Below are 20,586 nucleotides of genomic sequence, written 5' to 3'. Positions count from 1 at the left end.
GAGCTTTTGTACTTCCTTTTCCTTTTGGCCAATTCCAATTTTTAGAGAGTTATTTTCTGTGGTAAATTTTTGAATATCTTTTCCCATGCTATTGACTCTTTTTTCCATGATTCTCTTATATTACCCTTATTTCTTTTCCCAATTTTTCTTCTACTTCCCTAATTTGCTTTTTAAAATTCTCTTTAGGTTATTCAATGAATTCTTTTTGGGTCTGAGACCAAATGACTTTTTTCTTTGAGGCTTCACATATAGCTATTTTAACACTATTATTCTCTTCTAAATTTATGCCTTGTCCTTCCTATCACCATAGTAACTTTCTATAGTAAAAATCTTTGTGTTTTTTTTGTTTTGTTTTGTTTTATTGCTTATTTTTGTGCCTTTTTTGTGACTTGGTGTTTTTATGTGAGAGTTGGACTCTGGTCCTGCACTGTCCCATGTTTTCTGTACTGGTGCACTAGGTCTTACTGCTGGTTTTCACTGGGCTTCAGGGCTTAGCTGCTTGCTTTCTCTGGAGGGTAGGTTTGTATTAGGGGATGGGGACCTTGGTATGATTTAGCTGCTGGCCTACTCTGAAGGTGGGGCCTTGCTGTTAGGTTGCTATGGCATTGGAGGATGGATCTTATTGCTGATCTGCCCCAGGGGTTAGGCCCTGCTACTGGGTCTCTCTGCTGGTAGGCCCCAGGGGTCAGGTCTCCCAGAGTGGGGATTCACTAATGGTCAGTAATGGGGTCAAGGCTTCACTGGTGGCTTGTGCTGGGGGTGGGGTCACTGGGGTGGGACCTGGCTGTGCAACACAGACTGCATACTTGACTAGGGGGCTACTGTTTTGCAAGAGGGCAGAGCCTCTCTTTTGAATTGCCCCAGGTTTGGAGGCTTTCTGCAGACCCCCTGCTGTGAGACTGGCTGCTGCTCCTCCTGTTTTTGCTCTTAGACCAGCTCCCCATCCGCCCCAGTGAGACAGACCGTTTCTGCCAGGCTGGTAATCTGCTTCCCTGCTCCTAGAACAATTTGAGGCAGTTTTCTAGTTGTTTGGTGCAGAGTTTGACAGGGCTTCAGAGGGGTCCTTGTACACTCCACCATCTTGGCACCGGAGGTATGTACTCTCTTTTGTAAAGATTACCAGTCCCTACTTTTTATCATTATTTTTACCCTGATAATATGTAGGCAGACCCACTAGATATGTTGTCTAGCTCAGTGGGAGATTCCTCATAGATTGTTAGCTGAGAGTGATAAATGCCCCTGAAGAAGGATTACTAACAAGGCAGCTTTGCCTGTTAGCAGAATCTAGGGGAGCAGAACCAGACCATTTAAGACATGTCAAAGACTTTATGAACCAGCAGATGGTTCATATTGCTGGCTATTGTCCCTACATGCATCTAGCCACAGTGGTATGCTGAGGTTAAGCAGTATATTCACACTGAACCTAGATGGTATTTGCTGTGTGGTTGCTTGGCAGGATTTGCAAGGAACTCAGAGCTTTGAGAAACCTGCTTTTTTTCTCCTGTTGTGTGAATTTATTTTGCTCTGTCAAGAATCATGGGCTTAGATCATTGGCTGAGGATAAGGTTATCTTGGCTGTACTGGATATAACACAATGACCTTCAGAGACCAGGGTCCTCTGGTCTCCCATTGGGAGTCAGTGGTTCTTAAAGGGGTGAACTTGTGTTAGCAGAACTCTCTATATATCAATGGTAGATAATAAAACCTGGCACCCTTCAGACTGAAGTAGAGGGAAATGATATTCCAAGTTGAATCAAGAATAGGGAGGAGCACAGTGTAGCAAGAAGGCAGTTAAATGTAACATTGGAAGCACCAGGACTTATTTCTTAATGACTTGGTGAAGAAAGAATTTGCCTTGCCTACTCTTCTGACATAGTCTTAATCCTAGGTCAAGGCCTGAGGACAGATGAGTGAATGACACTGTAAATCAGGAAATGAGAGGCAAATACAGAGCAGCCACTATGACCACATCCCCACCCAGAGCTTCTGTTGTGTGGCTGAATGTAAACTGGTCTTAAGGGGAAGTTGGGAAAACAAAGAAACAACCTTAAATGTTGAAACCCATTAAGGTACAAGAAGAGGTTACAGAATGAATTTCAAACAAACGGCATCCCAACTCTGCTTCTAAAACTGAAAAATGCCAATGGATTTTCAGATATGTGCAATTTTTAATGTTTTGACCTGGTAGGCCATGATGTAGAAGAAAGAAAATGGGCTGGAAACTAGGAGACATCAGTTCTTACACAAGGTTAAACATCTTCTTGATGTAACATCATAGATAAGTCAGAACATCTCTAAAACTCAATTTTCTCATTTGTAAAATGGGGGACTTAGAGCTGGTGATTACTGAGGTCCCTTCAAGTTGTTTTTTTTTTTTTACAAATTTATTTATTTTTAGTTTGCAAAATTCACTTCTATAAGTTTTAAATATTCGCTGCCTTTCTCCCTCCCAAAGATGGCATGCAATCCAATGTAGGCTCTACATATACATTCTTATTAAACATATTTTCATATTATTCATGTTGTATAGAAGAATTAGAATGTATAGAAGGAACCATGAGAAAGAAAAAAGCAAGACAAAATGAAACAAAAAAGGAGAACAAATAGTATGCTTTGATCTGCATTGAGACTCCATATTTCTTTGTCTGGACCCGGATTGTATTTTCCATCATGAATCCTTTGGAATTGTTTTAGGTCTTTGTATTGCTGAGAAGGTCTAAGTCTATCAAAGTCAGTCACTGCACACTGTGGCTGTTACTGTGTACAGTGTTCTCCTGGTTCTGCTCACTTCACTCAGCATCGTTCATATAAGGGTCCCTTCTAGTTTTAACCTGTTACAATTAAAAAGCTAATAGATAGTGATGTGTGTGTGTATGTGTGTGTGTGTGTGAGAGAGAGAGACAGACAGACAGAGAGAGAGAGAGAGAGAGAGAGAGAGAAAGACAGAAAGAGAGACAGAAAGAGAGATGAGAAAATTAGAGGATTAGCAACCTAGGGAAATACAGGCATAAGACTGAGTTGCATACAGATGACTAATCTGATAGAATGAAGATACCAGTCAGACTCTGAGTTTTGAGCTCTGGGTCTTTTCTTGTCTCATCATGAAAACGAAGACCTGGTCTTTTGTTTTAAACAGATTCATCCACATCTACTAAATGTACACATTCATTCTCTCTACTAAATTAAATGACTGAAGTTTGGTATCCCTTTCCCATCCTACCTCCATATTTGTATTCCTCTTTGAAATAGTTCTCCTGAAAGCAGCCTTTTCAGGATATATTAGTTGGTATATGTTTTCCTGGCATTTTTTCCTAGAAGAATACTTACCTTAATTCTTCCTACTATCCTATTTCCTCTCCTCCACTTTCAGTTCAGCTCCCATTTCTTTAGATTTTGAATTCTTAGTCATGGAGATGAGGTTTGTTTCTATTCAGTAGCAAGTTGAATGAAAGTGAAGGAATTCAACTTATGGCTATGGACTGTAGTCACAGGATATAAGGAGGGATGAAAGGGAATCATTGTCTTAGACCAAGGAATATGCTTCCAAGGAACCAGTGTGAAGAATGTGTCAACAATTACTATTTATATGGATCTGTGCTTATGGTGGGAAATGTACCAAACTATGAGGTAAAAGTCAAAACAAAACATTATTTCACTTATAAAATAGAACTTGGTATGGAGATGACTTTTTTAAAGTTTCATTTAATTTTGAAGAATTTTTTGAGGGATAGACTAGTATATTGACTAGAGTAGGGTACAGGAAGGATCCTCAGGAGATTTGACCTCAGCCTGGTTGCAAAAAAAAACAAAAACAACAAAACACTAGAATAGAAGACTGTGTTCTAGCTCTGTTTGCTAAGAACTAGCTGTGTGGCCATGGGAAAGCCATTTATAGTCATCTATAAAATGAGAAGATTGACTTAGATAGACTCCTAGGTTCCTTCTGGGTCTACATGGTTGGGATTTTATAGATTTTATTGTTCTTGTTCAGTTGGGTTTCCTGTTAAAACTTAGGGCAGCAGTCCAGAATAGCAATGACTAGGTTCCTTCTGGGTCTACATGGTTGGGATTTTATAGATTTTATTGTTCTTGTTCAGTTGGGTTTCCTGTTAAAACTTAGGGCAGCAGTCCAGAATAGCAATGACAGTTATAGTAATATGTTGGCTTTCTAACAAGCTTTGTACCAATGCTTTTGTCACAAATCCAAGGTCTGTTCTTTGTTTTTTCTTTCTTATATTCCTGTCTAATCTTGCTGAGCCTCTTGGTCATTGGCTTGTAAATACCTATGAATAGATACAATTGACATTCAAGAAATCTCAGAAGTACTAAGGGATGCATGATGTTTCTAGGGCAGTTGGTTGTGGGTCTTCCAGAAGAGGAAGACCAAAATCTGAATAGATTCTCTGTGGGAAGACTCGGATTTCTAGCTAATGCCCAAGTCAGCAACCTGCTCATGGAGTTCAGGAAAGGTAGTTCTGTTCTGAATTGAATATTGAACATTGAAATGAATCCAGTGAACCTCTGTGTTTGAGATTCTGGGTCAGTCAGAACTGGGTTTGGTTTCTATTCACCTCTGATACATACAGACTTGGACACTGGGCAACCTTACAATGCCTCTAAGAAACTCTCTAAGACATGCTCTTAAATTACAGAATACTTGCTAAAATGCATCGGTAGAAGGAGTTGCCTCATTGGGAAATATTCTACAGCATTGAAATCAGAGGTCAAGACCCCTCTTCCATCTCCCCCCCCCAAAAAGGGGGGAACCAGGCACTTTGCTAGGTTATGGGAATATTAAAACAAAAAAACACACTTCTTTCCTTCAAAGAGCATGCATTCTACTGGGGAAACAATATATCCTCAGATAAGTAAATACACAAGCTATAAAAGGTAAATATGAAATAATTTTATGTGAGGATGCCTTCACAACTGGGAGAATGAGAACATGCCTCTCGTTAGAGAAGGCACTTAAATTGAGACTAGAAGGGAGTTAGTGGTTCCCAAAAGTAGAGGGAGAGCATTCTGGACATGGGAGCCATCCTGTGCTGTCTGTGTTTATGCTGAATCTGTACATAAGAGATAAAAATGTTGAAAAGATGAGGAATGGAAAAGTTTCTCACATAATTAACATTTCTTTTTAAATAAAGAATGTGTTGGAGTTGGGATACTTCTTATGGTTTCCCATTCCAGCCTCAAAAACATGTTTCCCTACAAAATTCAATTCAGTCTAATAAACCTTTTATATTTAGTATAGAATTTCAAAGCATTGTGTTAGGGACCAGTGATATGAAAACAAAACTGGCAAAAAAAAAAAAGTATCTAACTTTTAGGAACTTTCATTTAATTGGAAAGATATGACATTTACACAGATAAGTAAAATGCAGATTTTTTGGAGGAAGAAAACACTGGCAATTTGGGGATGGGGGTCAGAGAAGGGTTCACAGAGGAGATAACCTTTATTTGAGACTTGAAAGGAGACATGTCTTCTGAGAGGCAGAGAAGGATAGAGACCGCATTTCTAGCATGAGGTCAGGGGTGGGGGCAACCTGTAGAGAAGTAGAAGATGCCATGTTGAGTTGGGGAGAATAGCTCATAGTCCAGTTTGACTGGAATGAAGAATGCACAAATGGAGAATTATTTGAAATAAGATTAGGAAAATAAATTGGAACCAGGTTATTTATAGAGGGACTTCAGTTCCTACCAGTCTTATGAGTTTGTGAGGTCATAAGAGCATTGGAATTATGGTTATATTTTTAAGCAGGGGAATGACATGGCCAGGTATGTGTCTTAGGACAGACTAACGTAGCCAGACCTGTGTCTTAAAATAGTATACATAAACGCAAGATTAGAATATATGCTATATTATCTTTCCAGGATCTCTGTTCCCTTCTCTGAATCCCATCCTTCTCATACTCCTCACAAAGAGGCTGGTGAGTTCTTTTAGTAATTGCCAAGAACTCCATGTATTTCTGTTTCAGATATTGGGATGGGCTATCCAGGTAGTGAGTGAGAGCTCAGAAGGATTAGTTATGTCCAGGGCCAGGGTGTTAGAAACTTTTTGCTGTATGGCTCTGTGACCTTGAATAAGAAAAACAGTAAGATTTAGGATTAATGTGGGTTTTTCTGGTTGAATATAAGACCACTATATCCCAGGAGTGGCAGAAACAGTCAAAGAAATGCCAGGTCATTCAATTTTAAAGAGGCATGAAGTTGGGAAGAATCTTAAAATGTCATCCAATTCACCTTTACTGACCTCAGACAGGACCGTACTCAAATTATGTCAGACAGATAGTTTGCTTGTTTTATTCCCAGACATCTCAAAGGATAGGCATTTTGCAGATTCTTCAATTGTTACATTCAAGATATAGCACCTTTTTATTCATTGTGAGTTCACAGTCATGTCTAACTTAAATCCTTGTTGTAAAATAAATCCATTTCCTGAGTCATCAGTTCTTTAAGGGGAAGGTTTTTTTTTTCATTTTTATCTTATTTCTATAATACCTTACACACAATAGATGCCTAATAAGTGTATGTTGAACAAATTCAGGAAAATGCTTAAAGAAATACCAAAGAAACAAACATGAGTACTTTGTGTCTTACAAAACACTTCCTACTCTTTGCTGCCTTCCTTCTGCTTAACTGGTAGGAACTTTACTGAAGAGGTGAATCTTGAAATAAACTGTTCTGTTCTTCTGGAGATCTTTTCTAGAGCATTTTCTTCTCTTAATCAATTAATGAATCATTCAACAAACCATCTACTAGGTACTTGCTATGTGTCAGGTACTGTGATAGGTGCTGTGTATACAGACACAAAAATTAAATAGTCCCAACCCTCAGGGAACTCTGCTGAAAACCTTATCTTTTCTCCCATTTAGCTTATCCATGACTTTCTCTGATTTAGAAATATGGTGATCTAATAAATTAGCGAGGGAGGTCCATGGATGAGTGTAATACTGTCCTTTGTCAACATTAGGCCCATTATGACAGTTATTTGAACACAGAAGATGATAGCAGATTTGATAATAGACTTGATATGGTGTCAGAGATATCCAAAGGGATTGATTGGAGTAGGGATGGTTTGAACCGGTAAGTGACGCAAATGGTTCTAAACCCAACCACAAGGAAAGAGAAGAGAGAGTTGTAGAAGAAAGGAGGTATTGATGAAGATGGTGGGTTGGGAGCCAGGGAAGGGAATTATTTTCTACCTCCAGCTTGGTATGGCAATTCTCTTCCTTAAGTTGATAGTAATATCTGTTTAATATTTTGAGTTTTATTTTCTGTGTGAGAGGCCTTTTTAGTCTAAAAGACAAACTGAAAATATAACATATAAAGATACATAAATTTCCATACAAATATCTTTCTTACCAGCAGTAATTAAGATATTTGCATGTGGAACTAACATAATAACCCCCTGACTTATGTTTTGAGAATTGTGTCTCTCTTCTGATCTGTTTTTAAAGCAAAGCCTTTGAACTCAGCCTGCAGTTTAATATGAAGAGGATGAGGAAGAGAAGAAGGAAAAGATGGAGTTAGGGCTATAGTCAGAGATGAAAGCTATTTGTCTTATTTTTAAATTTTTTGATATCAGAATCAGTGATATCCAAAAGGATTGGGATAGGGATATTGAGGTAGTAAGAAAAAGTGGCAGTATCGGATTCTGAAGCCAACCACATGGAATGAGAAGAGAGGGTTCTAGAAGGAAGGAATAGTTAATCCAACTAGGCTAATTGAACCTGACAAGAAAACAAAGACTAAAAGGATTCCCATGAACTGCCCCATAAAATAACTGGTGAGGGAATCCTATGTAAAGGGGCTCAACTCTGTTTCATTAATAGGTTGAATGTTTTTCATGAAGCTATGATACTGAAAAATGAGGATGGAGGGTATAGAACTAAGAGAAATGGGTAGAAGTTGCAAAGAGGTAACCATTAGGGCTAGGCTAACCATTATGCACTAGAATCAGCTCATATTGGCTGGTGAGAGCCAATTGTTAAATTTTCATTGGGAGCATTTACAACTCAGAAATCAGGAAACAGTATAAATCACACCTTGATTTAAAAAAAATTATTTAGTTGATTGTCTAGACTCTAGATTGAAGGTGATGGAGAAAATATTAGTAATGAAGATTATGTGTCATGAGTACATTTTTTTTATTCTGAGAGCTGATTCTTCAGCCTTTATTATCACACTCCTGATTAGGTGGAATGGACTGCCTTGGGAGGTAATGGGGGGGTCCCCTTTACAGGACATCTTAGGGTAAACACTGGCTGATGGCTTGCTGAGTGTGTTGGAGAAGGGATTCTTCTCTAGAAATGGATTGACCTAGCTATACTTTGAGGTCCCTTCTTTTTCTGTGAATCTCTGTGATGCTTGTCCAACTACAGAAGTACAGTCAATCTGATAGTGATAGTCTTAGGAAAAAGAAAGTGGTTTTATTTTTGCTAGGACATCTGTTGACTGTTGTTTAAAGGCCTATCCCTGCGGTGGGTAATAAAGGGTTGCTGGGGTACAGGCCAAGGAGAAAGTGAATAAAGAAGAAACATCAAATGAGTCTGCTAAGGGCTGTGTTTTTCATTTTTGTATTCATCATTGCCAGTGGTGCAGAGAGACAACATGGCATGGTGGTTAGAGAGCTGGTCTTGATGGCAGAAAGACCTGGATTCAAGTCTTGCCTCTGACACACTAGCCGTATGATCATGGGAAAGTCCCTATGTTATCGATGAGTTGTTGATTTTCATTGGTAGAAGAAATTTCTATACTGGGACTTCCTCATATTTGTGAAATTATAGGTAAAGATCCAAGCAAATAAATAATAAAATATGACACCATGTTAGATAGTTTTAGATTGTAAATTCTGAAATAGTCAATGGTTCCCAGACTTAGAACAAATTTCTCTAGCACCTGGTGATTGGTTTTATTTGCTTTATGTTGATTGTTCATTCCTAAGAGGTAAATTCAAGGTCACTTCTGGGGTAAAAAAGGTAAAAACTGAGGGTAGAGAAAAATTGGATTAACCTCAACACCTATTATCACTCTGTCCTTTAATCTATACTGAAATGATGGACTGTAATTTAAATAAGCATTTCTTGATTTTGTTTGCTTTGCCTCATGAAATCAAAGCATTTAATTCATTATTTTGAAGAGGACAGTGCCTTCCCTTCAATTTTCCAATGTCATATTTCTTGTGGAAGCTGTAAGGGGCATCATTTCCTCTCTCCTACTGAGCTATTACCATGATGGCCTTGACCAGCTTCATTAATATCTGGGGTGGGTAAGAATTTATTCTACTTCTGCTAACTCTTATGTCCAGACTTGTCAACCCTCTCTTCTCCAAGGTGGTCCCAGCATTCTCAGCTGTCCCCTCTCATAACTTTCTACTAGGAAGGATGAAACTGCCTTTGTCTGTGTTCTGATATTCACTTTGCTTTGTTCTATAGCAGTGGTGACATTTGGTCTTGTTTGCAGCTGAAAAATGATTTTTCTTGTTCTTTTTCCACCTTGTTTTATTGGCATCAAGAATTACTTATTCCACCCCAGTCATTTTACTGTTCTTGAATTTCTTTTGGCAAATTTTCAGCCAAGACTAGCTTGAGTGGTTCTGCATTTCCTCAGGAGAAAAAAACAATGAAATTGATGGAGGGACAAGTGAAAGAGTGCTGAATTTGGTTCTGTCCCTTTCCATCCATGTGACCTTGGGAAGGTCTAACCTCTCTTGGCATCGATATCCTCAGCTGTGAACTGATGACCTCAAAGGTCACTTACAGTGCTTAAATTATGACACCTGATCCTATAATGTAACAGGTACATGTTGTTCAAATGAGACTTCATTGGAGGATCAGATTCAGAAGCAGCATGGCTATGATAGTTGTGGTTTAGGTCATGGCTTTCTTTACTCATTGAGATTGTCTGTTTATAGGCATATCCATTCATTAGGTAATGGGCTTATATACCTACAGAACTATAGATGTGGTAGGAACTGAATAAAGAGAAAGACTTAGATGGGACTGAATCTAGTATATAGCTACCAAGTTCCTTCCTGTTTATAATTCTTTCTTTATTTGGAACTGAAACCCCTTAGTTGAATTACCCAGTAAGCCAGTTACCAAGGCCAGAGATGACCAAGGGATGGATATAATGGAAGGTTCCAAAAGGCCATGGTAAAGAACATTTTTGATGAGACATGTCCCAGAAGGGAAATATGCCTATTCCCAAAAGCCACCCAGATAGCCTAGACAGGTAGGTAGCTGCTTCATTTCTTTGCTTATAGCTGCTTCTTTAACCGACCCATTTCACTTTTTGGTGTAAACTGTTTTTATCAGAATGGAAATATTAGAAACATGTGACTAGATCCCCCTTTCAGCATATTTATATGTGACTTTCTCTGACACTTCTCTAGAGTTTAACGACAACTCCAATAGAAGAGAAAGTTCTATAGATAGGTCATGCCAACACCTTGACTTCTTTCAAACAATCCCTCACTGTTTCTGCAGCTGACTTACATGTATTTTTGCCACTAGTCTATGCTTTATCTTTAATTTGGGGGACTGTTTATTGGTCACCTGAAAGTGATTTTCTTCCTAGGTTTTGCCTGTGTTTGGTATAGGAAAGCATGGATGTACACATTCATAATTCACCTAGAACCTAGTAATATCTCATATTTCAGCAGACAGGTTTTTTCTATAAAAAGGAAACACTTAGATATATGTTCCCCCTCTACCTTTCTATAATTCATGGTCCAACAATGAGAACTTTAGCATCCTAGATACCTGAGAAATACATGGAATTTCATATAGCCCTATGTGGCTCTCTACCCTATTGGTTGGGGACATGCAGACATAAATTCTCCCTCTCCTATGATTAATGGACCCGATTTAGTTACCTAATTTGTTATACCCAACATGACACAGAATCTATTATGCTGGAAAAACATGTCTGTCTAGAGCCGGATTCAAGTTTTCTTTTTCCTGTTGACCTCCAACTCCACTTTATAACAATCATTCATCAACGTGGTTATGCTACTTACCACATTATCGCTGACCATCTTTATCAGGTCTCCAATGCATTTCTTGCCCTCTTAGAACACAACCTCCTTTTCAGTAACATCCATTGCTTTTCCACTTTCACTGACCTGCTCTCTTCTTCACTGTGACCTTAAGTCTTTTGACAACATCTACTGTCAACAAACCATTGTCCAATTTTTTTGTCATCCTGAATGCCTCTGGTAACAGGGACATCTACTCTAGTACCCTGAATCCCTCTTCCTCTCTTTTCCTTCTGTTGTTCACAATTCACCAACTCCCGGTTCTGGATTGATGCCATTGTCTGCTTACCTCTAATTGTGTATCCATTCTACAGTATTGTTTATAAGAGGAAGTTCTAGAACAGGATGGAGGAACCTGTGGCCTCAAGGCCACATGTGACCTTCTAGGTCCTCAAGTGTGGCCCTCTGACTGAATCCAAACCTCATAGAACAAATTGCCTTAATAAAAGGATTTGTTCTGTAAAACTTAGACTTAGTCAAAAGGCCGTACACAAGGAGCTAGAAGGCCACAAGTACCCCTCCCCTCTTCTAGAACATTATCAGCTTGATCAACCATGATTCACATATTCTAGCCCAAAACTCCACTGTTCCTTCTTCAAAACAATGATAGTGCTACTCTATAATTTATTCCTTGCCTCACGTTCCCTTTTATGGCTTTTAACTATTCTTTTCAACTCTTAATCCTTTCCCCATTCTTCCCCCAAATTCTTTCCCACACTAATTCTTCCTTATAACTAAAAAAAAAACCATTTCTCAGCATCATCTCAACACTTTTCTACTACTATACTAATTTCCATTGGTTAATTGTGCCCCCCCTAAAAAAAAATTGGCCTTTCAGTCAGAAGACCTGAATACTAGTCATAGTTTCTCAAATTAATAGATGTGTAGCCTTGGATAACTCACTTAGTCTCTCTGAGCTTCACTTTCCTTTATCTGTAAAATTAAGATATAACTAGAAATGTACTGGTGAATGTTTAACAACTGTCTTCTTCCCTCCCCACCAAAAAAATATGTATGACGTACTTTAAGGTTTAATCTTCACTATGAACATTTTCACCATCATTTTCTTAAGTCTAGACAATCAACAAAACAATACATCCAGATCTAATTCATAGTATTTCTTGATTTCCATGTTGTAAATGCTCACACTGAAAATTTAACAATAATCTCTTGTGAGGCAGTTCAACACTCTCCTATGACAAGTCAGACCCTGTCAACCTCAAAGGACTTTTGTGAGAGTCAAGTACAAAGTAAGTATTGAACTATGACAGTCAAGAGGCCTGGATCTATTCTTGACTCTCTCTCTAACTAGCTTAGTGATCTTGGGCAAATCATTAAATATCTCTAGGTCACAATTAACTCATTGATAAAATCAGAAAGTTGGGCTTAATGACATTTGAGTCATTTTCTATCCATATATAAGGTAGTGTAGAATTTATCATTCTATAATATAATACAATGTATATAATGAATGCTATGAAATTTTACATATCTAAGTTATTATTATTATGTGCAAATCACTGTACTAGGCACATTTAACTAGAAATATGAAACACTGGCAAATTACACTGCTATTCTACTTTCCATCTCAACAAATCCACATCTCTGCATCTTCTCACCTGTCTTTGAACTATCAGAAGAATAGATTTCCTCTCCTCCTCCCCACTTTCTCTGGACCTCATCTCTTGCTTCACTATGATCATCTTTCTCTGTGACTGGTTTTCTTTTTCACTAGCATCCTTAAATTGAGGGGTGTGCTGGTTAATGTTTAACAACCAGCTCTCTGAGAAAAATTTATATACATGGCATACTTTTAAGTTTAATCTGTATTATCATTTTATTCATCACTTTTTAAAGTCTAGATAATCAATACAACTATAAAGTAGTCCCTGTTTGTTGCATTTGTTTACTTCTAAGGTATAAATGATGACAATGGAAATTTAACAATTGGATCTCATGAGTTGGTTTGACTCGGCTCCAGCAAACCTTTTTAAATCTCTCCCTTTCCACTGACCTTCTCCCTTTAAAAATCATCATTCTTCTCTATATTAAAAAGATCTTCACATGACTCTATTCCCTCTCTTAACTACAATTTATGTCTTGTACTTTTCATTGCTAACCTTAAGGAAGAAATAGTCTCTGATATCCACTACCTCAAATCACTTGACAGCAGCTTCCTCTGTAATACCCTTCAAAAATCTGGTTTTGCTTCTGATCACCACATTGAAATTGCTTTCTCTCAGATTATCAATAATCCATGGATAGCCAAATCAAATAGTCTTTACTCACTTGTAATTCTCCTTGAACTTTTAACTGAATGATTTAGAAGTTATGGAACTCTGAGGTCATCTATATAACTACCCTTAAAAAAAAATCCCTTACTTAAAATTCTGCTCTTTGATCTCTGTGACATTTCCCCATATTTTTAAAAGCCATTTTTGTTTGTTTTGTTTCTTTCACTAGCTTTTCCTTTTGCTCCCACTCATGGTTAAGGGCTTTGTTGTTCTGTTTCTGCATATATCTTTAGGGAGTTGATTCCAAAATCTATACCTCCAGCCTCCCTTTTTTAGCTGCCAATAAAGATCTCCACTGGGTTATTCACAAGCACCTGCAATTTAATATACTGAAATTCAAACTCATCTTCCTTCCCTTGACATAGGCATCCCTCTTCAACTTAGCCATTCCTATCAAACACTTCCATTCTCTTTTAGTCCAAGGCTTATGACCTTGGTTAGAGTCATTTGGAGCCTTTCTTTTTCCACCACCCACATACAATCCCTGGCCAATTCTTCAGTCTCAATTTTGCTCCTCCCTTTACATTTCTGCAGCTACTTGCCTAGTCCATGCCTTCATCATCCCACACCTGGATTGCTGTAATAGTCTCCTAGCTATTCTCTTTACTTTTATGCTGTCTAGTTTCAAGTTCTCATCACAGTCAACTGTATCCTCAGACAAGTTTTCTTTATATTCATTATCTGTTTTCAGAGCCTTCAGTGACTTATGGTTGCCAGTCATTGGACACCTGATCCTGGTCTTTAAGACTTTCTACCAATTTGCCAATTTCCTTTCTCCCAATTCCTAGGAGAACTACCTTTTCAGTCAAACTAATCTGCTTACCATCCCCACCTCACGACTTCATTTTCCCTTACATGTAATTTACATGTCTCCACTTTAGTGCCTTTTCAACTGTGTTTCCCTTCCTTTGTCATCTCCCTTCTCTCTGTCTTTCCTAACCCAACACAAAACTCACAACTCTCCCTTTGGCCAGGAAGTCTCTTTGATTAACCTCATCTAATTAACCCCATCTGCTTAGCATCCCATCAGTTCTATACTAATACTATACTAATTTGAATTGGTTTATACATTGTTTCATAAAAAATGTACTTTTGTTATTTCCCATGTGAGTCTTCTGTCTCCCCAAGCAGACTGTGAAGGCCGGGGTTATATCTTCTATATAATATTCAGAGTTTATATATGTATTTAATAAAGGTCACATAGTAAACCTACCTGAAAACAATTTTATAGACCATCCCCTCAGAAAAGCCTTGGCTCAGGAGTTCATTTTCAAGAGGAATGTCTACTCCCTCCCTTTTCCCAACAAAACAGTGGAATTTAACATAACCATTTTGGCTATCTCTGCAAAGAAAATGAACAGGGGTCTTTTGTCTCCTCAGTGCTAACTCCTTAAAATTATCACAGCACCATTATCTGAATGGGTAAACTGACTAGGAAAAAAATGCCTCCTTTACACTCTGATGAATTTAAAGGGTAAAATCCAGGGAGAGATCAGGATAAATGCTTCCTCGATGTAACTAAAATTCTTTTACCCAAGGGACTGGTACTCCCACCCAAGGGCTTCAGTGAAACCAGCTTCCTTTTAGTGGAACTGGCTGGCCTGGCAGAGGGGTGACTTATTAAGAGGAAGGTCTTGTTTTTTGAAAGTGGCCAAGTAGATCCTGGAGATAATTAAACCAATGGGGGCATTGGCTTCTGCATTATCAGTTGCCTACTGAATAACTCAGTAAGAATAGAGTGTGGCCTGAAAGTGGAATTCCATGTCTGCCCAGTGATGGTGGGTGAGGGGGAAGATCCCTGACCAGTAACCTGAGCTGAGAAACTTAGGGTCTGTGGGGACTACTTCCTTGTTAGAAGATATTTTAACATATGTGCTTACTGGTGGCATTCGAGAGCTATGAGGATGTTGTAGAGAGCGTAAGGCATACTGTTCAGTTAAAGACCCACCCTCTCCCTTCTTCTCCCTTCTTCATCCTCCCATGCTTCCTTCCTTTCCCCACTTCCCTTCTCTTCTCTTTTCCTCCACCCCATTCTCTTCTCCCATTCACTGTCAGGAAGGGCCAAGCCGGAAGGGGCAGTTCAGCACAGCGTGGCAGCGGCAGAGGCTAGCAGCATCAGCAGCTACAACAGTGAGTGTGGATTTCACTTCCTGAGACCAGGGGTTTCTGGGTGACTTACAAAGAGTCTGATGAGTGCCAGAGGCTTTGGGATGGCCCCAAAGGCTCTTCTCCCCCTGGCATCATGTTCTGTCCATACTACCTGCCAAAGGAAGTTCCTCCCAATTCTCAGCATGCTGGTGACATGTGAAATCCAATCATCTTACAGGGGAGATGACTGGGGTCACCACTGCCAGCTGTATAAGGCACATGGGTGAAATGTGGCAGGGATTAAATGGCTTCCTGGGACTCCATTCAGGGCTGGGTGTGTGGTAGGGGTTAAAGTGGCCTGCATGGAAGATGACTTGGCTATTTTCCTGTATTTCTGGAGGTAGGGGCTGGACCATGCAGAGCGAGAATCATGAGTATGCTCTGGCTCCTTTACTTCATATAGCAAATACCTTTAAAAAACTACCATTGCTCCCTATATTGGCCATAAGATATGAGGGAATCTTTGTATGGATGTTGCATCAAGCTTTGGCCTGTCATCAGTCATCAGTGTACTTTTTGAAGAGACTGTTGTCAGAAACTCAATTATGTCACCAAGTCATTTCCCAAGAAACACACAGAAAAGGATCTCCCCTATTCTTCTTTAAATACATCTGGCAGTCTATTGATAGACCAACAGGACAGACTGACCGTGAACTGTGGTAGAGGTTGAATTTGATTGCTTCCTTTCATAAGGCACCATTTCTCCCCATGTTTTTCCTTTCCTTTTTTTGAGGGACTTACCTTCTTCTATCCTAATCCAATTAAAGAAGCATTTATAAATCACTTATTATGTGATAAGTACTATACTAGGCACTGGGGATATGGACACAAAAATAAGACAGACCCTGCCCTCAAGAAGATTTTATTCCTAACCTGCAGGAGAAATAGGGTTGGGAAGGGGTGGATTCTACAATATATTCGCTTTTCCTAAGAAATCAGACCATATGTGTGAAAGTCAAAGTGTAGCCTCCTGTGCTGGGGTGCTGTCTTCCAAGCTACCTACTAATGAAGAGAACTGAATATGGGTGATGTGGGTGAGTTAATGTTGCTATGAGAAGCTTCCTGGCTTAATTCCCTGACAATATTTCAAATGTGCAGTTTGAATGCTGTGTTAATGTTGGGCTGGAGATGATTTGCGTGTTCTTCCCCTGTCTTTTTCCATTCTCAGTAATTTTTTTTTAAACACACAGTCTTTTTTGGGGGAACAGCTTTATCAAATCCAGTTTCTCCCAAGAGCACATTTTTAAAGGATGTATTACCCTACTATGTGGGCAGTATGCTAAGAACACCTACTTCAAAGCTTTTGATTTTTAGTCAACAGATCAATGTATCCAGTATATATCAAATCAAGTATGTGAGGCAGCCTAGTAGGAATTTTGAAAGCAGGAACATTAAGAGAAATAATTACTCTCTGCCCACATTTGTAAGATAGCATTTGCATTTCTACTTGCATTCAGGTCAAACTCTTGGTTTCTAGTTGGGTGATTTTCAGACAAAGTGTGAGATTGGACAAATGAATTCTCCCCCTCCCCCCTCCCCCAAAGAAAACAGTATAATTATTTCATTCCTACATAGGTTTAAGCAGGCACCCATAGCTGAGTCTTTTTAGAAACAGTCATATGATCATAGAATTTCAGGACTGGAAACTCCTAACCTGGGGTCCAGGAACTTATTTAAAAAAAAAAAAGAAGCTAGCTAGATAACTGTATTTAAATACAATTGGTTTCCTTGGCAATTCTACGTATTTTTTATTTTATTCACTTAAAAACATTCTTCTGAGAAAGGGTCCAGATGTTTCACCGGAGTGCCAAAACTAGGTTATGAAGCCCATTCCTGCATTTTGGACCAGTAAATCTGTGAAACTTGGGTTTCAAAAGAGAAATTTTCAGCAAGTTCTGAGTCAGGAAAACTTAAATTGGAAAATCTAATGGCTGTTACAATAGAACTATAAGATACAAGTCTATGAGAAATGTCATTCATTAGAATTGGGGAGGCCTTTGGTATACAGCACATTTTATGGAACCCCTTTTCATTGATAAAAGGAATGGTAGTCAGAGATCATAGATCCTATGAAATATGTCTATTTTAAGAAGACTTATGGAGTGTATTCAAATCTCTGGACTTCACCTCACTCATCTAACCCTCTCTTCAACTCTGGAAACTATCTTGTTTAATGTTCTAGGCTAACGGCATCTGCTTGCAGCATATACACATACACATATGTGTATGTATGTATATATGGATATACATACATATACACACATAACCATACACACACACATATATATACATATATATATATATAATGCCATTTTCTCATAGGTACCAATTTCAAAAGAAGGAGAAAAGGGAAGACAAGTGTTTCTTAGTTTCTTTTAAGTATCTGCTTATTGCCTTGAATTCCTCAATATATACTAACTATATGACTGAAGCAGGAATAGATGGACCTAGATGGTCATTGATATTTATCTACTTTCAGTATGCATACATAAAAACATTATAAAACTTCTTCATGTATATTCTTGGGGACAAAGGGATGATTTTCTGTGTAAGATTGATGTTGGCATGGGAAAGTTTATAGGACATGAAAGCAATTTGTTGTGGTAGGACATCCTCCTAGGATTATAGGAAAAGGCTTTACCTCCCATTGTGTTGAATTAATGATAATTCCCATGGGTTTCATACATGTTAAATAGATATAACATGTACCTGTATTAATATGGTGAAAAGAGTGCATATAGAACTCTGAGTTTGAGTTGAAGTGTTTTCACATACATTTTATATATAGGGTTGGGCCAGAAAATGACCCTAAATCTCATGGCTAAAATTGTGAATGGAAGATATAAACCAAGTGAATCTGATCTTGAATTCTTCTATAAGGCAAGAATAACAAGATAGCTCTGTTTAGGTCTTACCCAAGAATTTTGTAGCTAATCATTATTAGTAATATCTGTTGGTTAAACAATTATATGGGAATATAATTTCACTAAGTCAGATAAAAATATAAATATCCTTCAGGAAATGCAAGGAATCTATAAACAACTCTTTTGTATAAAATGAAGTATTTTTTGGAAAGTCAATAATCATCTAACAGTTTATTTATGCCAATCCAGTTATTTGTGTACCATATTTATATAAAGAGGGTCATTCCTGGACTCCAAATGTATTTCTACAGTACATTTAAAGGTTATATTTCATTCATCTTTAAGTGAGTTAGGTAGAGGAAAATTATTGCTGGATTCCTTTTACCAAGGAAATATACAGAGGGCAGGGAAATGATTTCCCCCTTGCCCCTTCCCCTCAACACACAGCAAGCCAATGAAAAAGCCACAATCTGTGCAGTCTGATGTCTCACAATGTTCTATACCCATCGTTAGACAGAGTTACTTCGTTAATTTCTACCTAGGGAATTATGATTTCTCTCCCCACAATTATCCACTCAACTGATGCTTCTCTGAGTAACATAGGTTTACTATTCAATACTCCTTCTAACAAGAGGAAAGCTATTTTTTCTTCTGAGTAATTGCTGTTATTACCTATTCTGTCAACTATGTGCTATGTAAAGCCAGATATCAGGGCTGCAAAAACAAGTAAATCAATATCAAAAGCAGCGGGCTAAATTCTGAATATACTGGAAAGAACTTCCTACTCCCTCTTGTTTAGAAAGCTAAGCCTGAAACATACCTGATAGGTGTGGGGATAAGTACTAATATAAAGCCAATGTCTGTATCATGCATATAAGTATACTTGTAGAGACATGTTCAAGAATATGGTTAAAATGACCTTTTTCTTTTTTTTAAATCTTCATTTTAAAGAAGTTTAAGTTCTAAATTCTTTCACTCCTTCTAGGACCTCTCCCACTTATTGACAAGGCAGGCAATATGATACCAATTATACCTGTGAAGTCATGCAAAACTTATTTCTGTATTATCCATGTTGCAAAAAACAAAAAGCAAGAAAAATCAAGAAAGTGAAAAACAATATACTTCAATTTGCACTCAGAGTGCATCAGTTAGTTTATTTTTCCTCTGGAGATAGATAGCATGTTTCATCACAAGTGTCTTTGAATTGTCTTGGATCATTGTTTTGCTGACAATAGCTAAATCATTCACAATTGATTATTGTACAAAATTGCTGTTACTATGTACAATGTTCTCTTGGTTCTGCTCCCTTTACTTTGTATCACTTCATGTAAGTCCACGTTTTTGAAACCCTCCTGCTCATTATTTTTCATAGCACACTAGTATTCCATCAAAATCATATTCCATGACTTGATCAGCCATTTCCCAAATGATGGGCATTATTTCCCAATTCCTTACTGCCAAAAGAGCTGCTATAAATAGTTTTTGTACATGTGGGTCCTTTTCCTTTTCCTTTGATCTCTTTGGGATATAGACCTAGTAGTAGTTATCGTTGGGTCAAAGAGAATGTACAGTTTTGGGCATCATTCCAAGTTGCTCTCCAGAATTGTTTGAACTGGTTTATAATTCCATCACTGGTGCATTAGTATACCTATTTTTCTACATCTCCTCTAGTATTTGTAATTTTCTTTTTCTGTCACATTAGCCAACCTGATAGTTTTGAGGTGATACCTCGGAGTTGTTTTAATTTATATTTTATAATTATTAGTGCTTTAGAATATTTCCTCATATAACTTTTTATTGCTTTGATATCTTCTTCCAGAAACTGCCTATTCATATCCTTTGACCATTTGTCAATTGGGAAATGGTTCTTATTTTTTGTAAATTTGGCTCATTTCCCTATAAAGTTGCCTTTAGAAGTATATTCTACAAATAAACATTTGTCTACTATCCTCCTCATGCTCAGGAACTTGTTAAAGTATCAAATGTGCACCCTACATGTATTCTTGACTGTATGTTCAAACAAGCCAATGCTAGGCCAAGTTTGCTCAACCACTTGCTCCCATTTACCTTTCTTGATATTTAAGTTGTCTTGGCCATAGCTGTGAGAATGGATAGTACGAAGGGAATGTTGCATCATGGTCACCTGTTGGCAGATGTTTCCTAAGCACAAGGAAGCAAAAGGATGCCCAGGATGTGTGTGTGTGTGTGTGTGTGTGTGTGTGTGTGTGTGTGTGTGTGT

The 20,586-nt window shown here is 38.1% G+C and overlaps 1 protein-coding gene across 4 annotated transcripts in view; it reads left to right on the top strand.

Moving 5' to 3' along the window:
- The window catches only part of NTRK3 (neurotrophic receptor tyrosine kinase 3), a 462,765-nt gene that overhangs the window by 414,292 nt on the left and 27,887 nt on the right, over positions 1 to 20,586 (top strand). For 2 of the 4 annotated variants that reach the window (XM_069098546.1, XM_069098545.1), the window contains one exon: positions 15,391 to 15,465. The exons of the other annotated variants lie outside the window; for them this stretch is intronic. In XM_069098546.1, the coding sequence (XP_068954647.1) occupies positions 15,391 to 15,465 (75 nt within the window). The remainder of the gene's footprint in view (positions 1 to 15,390; positions 15,466 to 20,586) is intronic. 4 annotated transcript variants of the gene reach the window in all.

This window comes from Petaurus breviceps, unplaced genomic scaffold (genome assembly GCF_028583685.1).
Source record: "Petaurus breviceps papuanus isolate PSGF00001 unplaced genomic scaffold, PetGlider_PUasm1.0 37, whole genome shotgun sequence".
Classification (NCBI taxonomy): domain Eukaryota; kingdom Metazoa; phylum Chordata; class Mammalia; order Diprotodontia; family Petauridae; genus Petaurus; species Petaurus breviceps.
The sequence above is the reverse complement of the archived record's forward strand: the minus strand, read 5'-3'. Positions and strand labels throughout refer to the sequence as shown.